At 46.4% G+C, this 7611-nt stretch overlaps 1 protein-coding gene across 1 annotated transcript; it reads right to left on the bottom strand.

The window, feature by feature from the left end:
• Positions 1–2395: 2395 nt before the first annotated feature.
• Positions 2396–4424, bottom strand: LOC119441224 (oxytocin receptor). The gene has a single exon (XM_037705870.2). The coding sequence runs from the start codon at positions 4323–4325 to the stop codon at positions 3057–3059; it is 1269 nt and encodes a 422-aa protein (XP_037561798.1). The 5' UTR covers positions 4326–4424; the 3' UTR covers positions 2396–3056.
• Positions 4425–7611: the final 3187 nt, after the last annotated feature.

Genomic DNA, 7611 nt, shown 5'->3' with positions numbered 1-7611 from the left:
GAATAAGCTATCTGAAAAATAAAATAGTAACACAGGATTTGTTGTTGAATTATCAAAAAATATGCACAGTGAGTGAGTGAGTGAGTGAGTGAGTGAGTGAGTGAGTGAGTGAGTGAGTGAGTGAGTGAGTGAGTGAGTGAGTGAGTGAGTGAGTGAGTGAGTGAGTGAGTGAGTGAGTGAGTGAGTGAGTGAGTGAGTGAGTGAGTGAGTGAGTGAGTGAGTGAGTGAGTGAGTGAGTGAGTGAGTGAGTGAGTGAGTGAGTGAGTGAGTGAGTGAGTGAGTGAGTGAGTGAGTGAGTGAGTGAGTGAGTGAGTGAGTGAACTTTATTGGGTCCACAATAGACGCGAGTAAACTCGACGTCACCTGGCTACTTCTAAAGCTACTTCTAAAGGCATGTTGCAGATCAGTTAGAATGTTACGTTCCTCGAGAAAACCAGTAATAAGATTATGAATTCTCTGACCAGGGCCCGAAGTCCAGCATGCCAAATTCTGTGACCTGTCCAAAGATGGGCGACCTCGTGAATTTGCGACAATAAGCGGATAGTTTAAAAAGAACCACAAACACGTGGCGCGCTTCGGTATAAACTCGCTCACACCTGTGAAGAGATACGTAGACTTCACAGGGCGTTGAAATTATGCACAGTAACATAATTTTGGTCTGGCCGAGACTGTGTGTCTCGCGCTTTTTTCTTCATACATTGATTGTACTGAAAATCAATGAAATGACAGTACCGTCCTTACGTTTACTTTTTCATTGTTTTTAATTTTATGCGTTCATTGTAACTTTTTTTGTAATTGAATGTGGATTCCCCGTTTCTTTTTTCTTTGGTATACTTACATTTGTACCACGCTGCTAAGATCCTGCATTAGTATATCGCAGTATTAATAAATAAATAAATAAATAAATAAATAAATAAATAAATAAATAAATAAATAAATAAATAAATAAATAAATAAATAAATAAATAAATAAATGTACTTCATACTTACCACAGTGGACTTGCGATGAAATTCATCGGGAAAAATAGAGGCGTGCAAATCTAAGCATTTCACACCGTATTATTTACACGTTTTATTTATTGCTACACATATATTATACGGTGCGTGGATGAATCAATGCGTGGCGCCATTTCTATTTCTCTCCGTTTTGGATATCTTGTTTTCTTCTCTTTTTGGCCTAGCAGCGGCTGCCTATCCTGGCTTTTGCGTCAGCCCCGTGCAGCTGAGAAAAGGCGCATGGCGAACTATCGTCGGCAAATCAACCGCACCAAATTGGACGCTGCAAGCAGTCCTCACACATCTCTTAGCAAACGACCGGCGCATGCTTTGTCGGCTGTGGCCGTGATTATGGCTCATTTAACCGTCACGCACCCCTTAAGACATTCATGGGTCATTTCGAGACAGGTTTAGCACTTTTCTTTCTATCACGCTATTGTAAGGGCTTGAACAAGTACAGGCCAGAATCGCGCTATGGCCAATTTCCACACCACTAGTGGTGTGCGATCAATAACAAATGTGATGTTTCTGGCCCGGAAACGAGCGTGCTGGCGCCCAGCTAAATCGAAGACAGTCGAGGTGGCAACTCCAGGCAATACCAACCTTCTTTCCAGCTTCTTTTATTATAGGCCAACTAGACCATTCTCAAACCTTGTGCCATTATTAGGTCGATCAAAATAAAAATATCGTGGCTGTGCATGGATAGGCCGCTGCGGATGTGTTTCCAGACGCCTCATTGGCTCTTTCAGTAGTTGGTGCTGATAAATTGTGCTTCTCGGGAAAGGCACCGGCAACATCTTTTTTGTACTACCTTGAAGCCTTATACGTAGATCCGCGACCACATATTGAGAAACAATGGGTTAGAGAAAAGCACTGGGGGTTTAAAGCATATATATGCCTGTGAACACAGAATTTGGCTTCGTAGAAACCACAACATCCTCTGTTTCGGTGCATTCGCCGACAATTGAGCATGCATAATTTTACTTTTCATTGCACTGCATTTAATGCCTTCTCCGGAACATTCTACTGAGACGTCGTCGTCGTCGTCGTCGTCGTCGTTTAAAAATCAAAACTGCAAGTGTTTATGTACGACATACATTGGTTCCATTTCGAACCAATGACATTGCGCCATAACCCTTTGCAAAAGTTGCATTGGTGTGATTGCGTGGCTCGCTTTCCATTCGTAATGAACTTCGCGAAACTGGGGACAAAAGCCTGCTGAGTAAAAGCACTTAACAGGGGCCAAGCATGAGAGTGGGAATTTGATGATACGGAATAAATTTAATCCTTTAGATACAGCTACCCAGCGACATAACACGCTATACCACATAACACGTTATACCACAGAAACCTTGCCCCGACCTACTAATAAATTAGTATTTATTCAAATCAATCCAGCATTATCTGCCAAGCTGCGAAAATAACAGAGGTCTTGGCAGGTTAATGTCTCCATAAAAATCGAGAACACATCGTAAAAACATTTCATAACAGCTTCATATCCATTTTATATCTCCGTTTTCTTTTATTTTTAACTTAGGATGTTTTAACGTCACAACACATCAGGTGTTATTAGAGGCGCCATATGGTGAATGGCTGCGGATTAATTTTCAACACAAGGATTTCCTTAACGTGCACCTAAAGTTGGCCACACAAGCATATTTATATTCAACCCCCACCAGAACGTGATGATCACGGCTGGAATCGAGCTCGTGCTCCACAGCAAAACGCGATGGCCAAGGCACTATGCCAGTAGTTAAATTTTCTGTACCATTCTGTGCTTGAAAACCACGTGCACCAAGTTAAACCTTGCCCCGACTTAGCCCCTGTCGGCCGATCATGTAGCTGGGTACGATATCCAGTTCTAACTACTTCTAACCAACACCACTATCATCATTGTCATCATCAGCCAATTTTATGTTCACTGCAGGGCGAAGGCCTTACCCGTCGATCTCCAATTAACCCAGTCTTGCGCTAGCTGTTGCCAACTTACTTCAGGCATAGGATATGGCGTCGTCAACGTCACTAAAAGGTTCTAGTACGCTCTAACGTTGCTTTTCAATTTAAAGCTTCTCACTCGCCTTTTCCTGCATTTCACAGTTTTCAAGATCGTGTGTAAGAGGCAGCCCTGCTGGCGCCGGCATTCTCTTAGTATTGGGCGTTTTGAGCGTCGAGCACTGCGTACGGAAGGAGAGAGTGGTTCGTTTCGACGTCGAGGACCGCGTCATGCGACGCCACATGCCGCGCACACGCGCCCCGCACACGGCGGCGCCCGCACCTCCGTTGAACGCGAGGTAGATGTACGGGTTGACGGCACTGTTGGAAGCCGAGATGACACCGAACACCGCCACAGCGTGCGGGCCAAGCGATACGCCTGGCGCGAAGGCCAGCACGATCTCCTGCACCATGTACGGAAGATTGGTCACCAAGAACGCCAAGGATATCACTGCCGCCATCTTGAGTGTCCGCACACGCACCTTCGGCAGCGTGCTCCGGTCTGTGTCCCGGCCCGGAGAGTTGACAACGCGTCGTGCCGCCCGCAGCGATTCTGGTGCGGCGGTGGCAGACACTCTCCACAACCGGAACAGTACGTTCGCGTAAAGCGCGACCAACGCTACGAGTGGCACCACAAACACGAGGGCGAAAACGAACGCCATGTAGACCTGCCGCACAGCGGTGTAGTCTCGATACACGTAGAAGACCGAGGCGCAGTAGCGTTCGTCCCGAACCACTACGACACGGAACGCGAACAGATTTGGCACGGACGGTACGAGCGACAGCAGCCAGCAAGTTGCAGCCACCGTTCGAGGCTTGGGCGCCGGTTTCAGTGGATTGCAGATGGCGAAATGGCGGTCCACGGCGATTCCCACTAGCATGTAGTTGGACGAGACCAGTGCGTACGTCTGCAACAACTTGAAGACGCGGCACGGAACGTCACCCGCGACCCACACGCGCCCCATGATCTCCCAGAGAAGCTGCGAGTTCATTGTGACCACGGTGACCAACAGGTCGGCCAGGGCCAAGTTGAGGAACAGGACCTGCGTTTTCAGCAGTCTCTGGCGTCGGGAAGTCAGGAGCCGGTAGCACACAAACGAGTTGCCCACGAGTGACAAGACAAGCATGACGCCGATGCAGGCGATTCGCAGGGTTTTTGCGTACTGAGGTCCGAACACGGCGTCTTCGATCGTAGCGTTCTCCGGAGTAGTGTCATTATCGACGTCCAAGGATGAAGAAGTGAGATCGAGCAAGCCAATAGACCCGGCACTGTCACTGAGCCAGCGTTTGCCTCTTTCTAGCCGTCGTTGAGGCTGGCTTCCGAGACAATGAAACATATTGCCTCCGAGTCCAGCCTCCACGAGATCGAGAGCCGCCGATGTGGGCGTGATCGTACTAACCGTTATCGCCTTCGAGCAGAGGCCGTCGTGTGTTCTTCAAGTATGCTTCATAATCTTTTTGGATCAAACTGTGCAGTTCAGAGTCAACAAAGCTTCTTCGCGGCTATTGGGTGAAAAAGAAATAGAAGGCTCGTTTTTCCTAGTTCCACATTGTTAAGTGAAATGCGGGAGTTTCAACACGCCGACATGCCGATTCTCGTGGCCTTTCAGGACGTTAAGCCTCTTCAACATTTTCTGAAATCCGTAAGCACCTGCAATAGAAGAAAAGCAGCGTATCTGAGTGTAAAAGGCTCAAGACTCACATATTTAATGCACCTTTATATTAGTACACACAACGTTTCATGCAATGCGCGAATGAACGACCACATTTTGTACGTGGAATGTTCACGCACATTTTTGTATTCCATAGAAGGGGGGTGGGGGGGGGGGGGCTACGGAATGTAAACTTGCTTTTCAACATTTCGAATTATCTTTAAGCATTCATATTCCGGCCAATTTGTCGTTTGTTTATAATGGTAATATTCAGCAAACATTTAATACAGCAAACAAAATGCCAAAATGGACACATTTTTTTTCTTCTACTTTGTCTGAAGTTGTGACTCAGCGTTCTCTGCTGATTAAATAATTTTACACAAGTGAAGCCAAGCATGAGGCTTTCATCTAACCATAGCCATCTTTTGTGTGTGTGTGTCCGTGTGTTTACTTCCAAGCACGATTCCACATCTTCCTCCGAGAGTTGCTACGGAAGCAAACGTTACCAGCATCCCACGTTCCGCACGACGGCAGAATCGCATTACCTACTATGCCCGCTACCAGGCAACGAAAATGAAAATGTGCTTGGCTAAGTATGCCAGTGTTTCTTTTTTTCACTTCAGCACAGTGGTCATTTGGCTTCATTGTCGTTTTGCTGATCTTTTCAGTTTTATTCTCTTTATCTCGCTCGCAGTGCCAGGTCTTTGTTGCGCGTTGACTCTGGCAGAAGCGAGAGAACGATGACGTGTAGGGATGTGCAAAACTCGTTTCTTTGAGTGCATGACAGTCGTGTACCGAAAGACTGCACTCCCAGGTTGGCAGTAACTTCGTGGAACGCCACCAAGGGTTCCGAATCGCAGGTACAAGCTGCAGCAACCTTTTCTAGGGGAACGAGATGGGAGCAGAGACGGAATCCCTTAACCGCATTCGCTTTGCTCAGATTTCGTAGAGCACTAAACACAAATAGGAAGTCAGGCCATCCCGACCAAATCGTTTTTTTTTTTCCTACATATATAGCTGTCGAGGTGCAGTCGCCCTTAGCTGAATTCTTGTCTCTGGTTGGTGCCTCCACGATATTTTGTTACTGTTCTTATTAGGATCGTCTTAAGCACAACAATAAACTAACCTAAATGCAAACACGTGTGCACGAAACACGAACCGGCAGGTTTCATCGAGTGATTCCAAATCTATATGGAAGCGAGGAAGACCTTTGAGTGGATGAGTGTTCTTTAATGTGGTGGTTAATGTGCAGTGACTTTCGGCCAGTTACCGCATTTTGTGACGATTAATCTCGCCATCCATTGTCACTCTGCATAATCGCCTAAGAAGCCACGACAGCACGGCGATGACGTTACGCGAAGTCAAATCACCAAATCACCATACACCGGCAAGGTGTCTGTCGAGAATTTTTGTTATTCTTTCGCTCTCACAGCGCGCCAAACCAACCCCACCTAGAACAAGGTTGGCAAAGCCGGCCTAACGGAACACCTATATACATAGGCATAGAAAAGTGCCGATGCCACGAATGGAGTATATAACAGTGGCCACCGAGTTCTTATTTTCGTCGCGGCGCGATTCCAGTGGAAAGGTCATCGCTTAATTATTTGGCCCCAAAAATAAGACGTAACAGCTTCGACACCCCTCCCACTGAAAGGAAGCAGGTGAGAGGGGGGATAGGAGAGGCTGAAGTGTTTGTTTTCTGCCCAAGCTCTTCTCTTGTTTGAGTGTCTCAACGAATACTTAGTTGTGTGTGTTCTTTTTCTCTACTCCGTTTCTTTTTTTTTCTAGATTTATTAGGTGCGCCATCCTAGGATCGTCCAGCTGCTCGCAGACACATTCAGAAATAACGACATGTCTGTTTATGTCTTGCTTATGATATGCGTGCAAGTTGGGCTGATTTGTAAAACATGTAGGGAAACATGCTGGCGTCCACGTTTAAGCGAGCAGTGCGCACACAACTAAAAGCGCACCGTGCGACCTTGCTCTTTCGGCACTTTGGCATTTTTCGGACGCTCAGCGTGAGTGGTTTACCAGGTGCAATAAGCACTGGGTAACATAACAAAAAGGGCCTTGCTATTTGAGGCCCGAGCTGGCTGGCTGAGGACAAGAACATAACGGAGAAAACATTCGCTACAGGATGAGGCATGAGTCTGCTGCAGCAGGAGTTCGGAGCCGACTCAGCACATAATAACGGAATGCCAAGAGTTTCACCCAACAATACCCGTGAGGAACGTCCACCTCCCAGAAAGGCTGGGATTCAATGCGGATTGGAACATTACAACTGGCTAGCAGTCCAGGTATGCAAAAAAGCAGGGAAGAGATCGGTAGAATTGGAGTCGTTACGAGCGTAGCTATTTGTACGATATAGATAAATGGGTTTTAATGAAGAGAAAAAAGATCAAAGAGAGATGTGCAAAACGCTAGACTGCAATAGATGCAAAAGCTGGTTAGATCAAGCAGGCTAAATGACTAGTTGTCGCCGGCCCAATTTAAAGAAAAGGTGAATATAAATCATCATCATCATCATCACTATCATGAAGCCGAAGAAGATGTTTAAATCGAGGGCTGAAACACGGAAAAGTCGCCTCTATTTGTGCCACGACTTTCAAGGAGCGTGTCACATTCGTAAAATCGCAAAGGCACCATTACTATTGTTACCTTTATCTGAACGGAAGCTAAGAGAATATTCGCAGGTCGGATACCGTTAAATAAACAAAAAGCTCTTTCTCCTATTGTGTCAAACTGTGTTAACTATCCCTGTTGCACCTTTACGATCAGTATCAGTTGCAATTCGTCTGTACAGATCATCCGATATTGACCCAGTTATTCCCAGCACGGCCAGAGTTATAAGCACAGGAAATCTATAGTGACCGGAGCCTTTCCAGCGAGGCCCGATGTAATTTTTTTTTTTTTGGGGGGGGGGGGGGGGGGGGGGGAATGTCATTACTTGCATTAACGCCTACGAATGACA

Source organism: Dermacentor silvarum, chromosome 2 (genome assembly GCF_013339745.2).
Source record: "Dermacentor silvarum isolate Dsil-2018 chromosome 2, BIME_Dsil_1.4, whole genome shotgun sequence".
Classification (NCBI taxonomy): domain Eukaryota; kingdom Metazoa; phylum Arthropoda; class Arachnida; order Ixodida; family Ixodidae; genus Dermacentor; species Dermacentor silvarum.
This window is presented reverse-complemented; position numbering and strand designations above follow the sequence as displayed.

Bases quoted from the DNA above. Each gene is read 5' to 3' on its own strand.
- LOC119441224 (XM_037705870.2), bottom strand. From the start codon at position 4,325: ATGTTTCATTGTCTCGGAAGCCAGCCTCAACGACGGCTAGAAAGAGGC.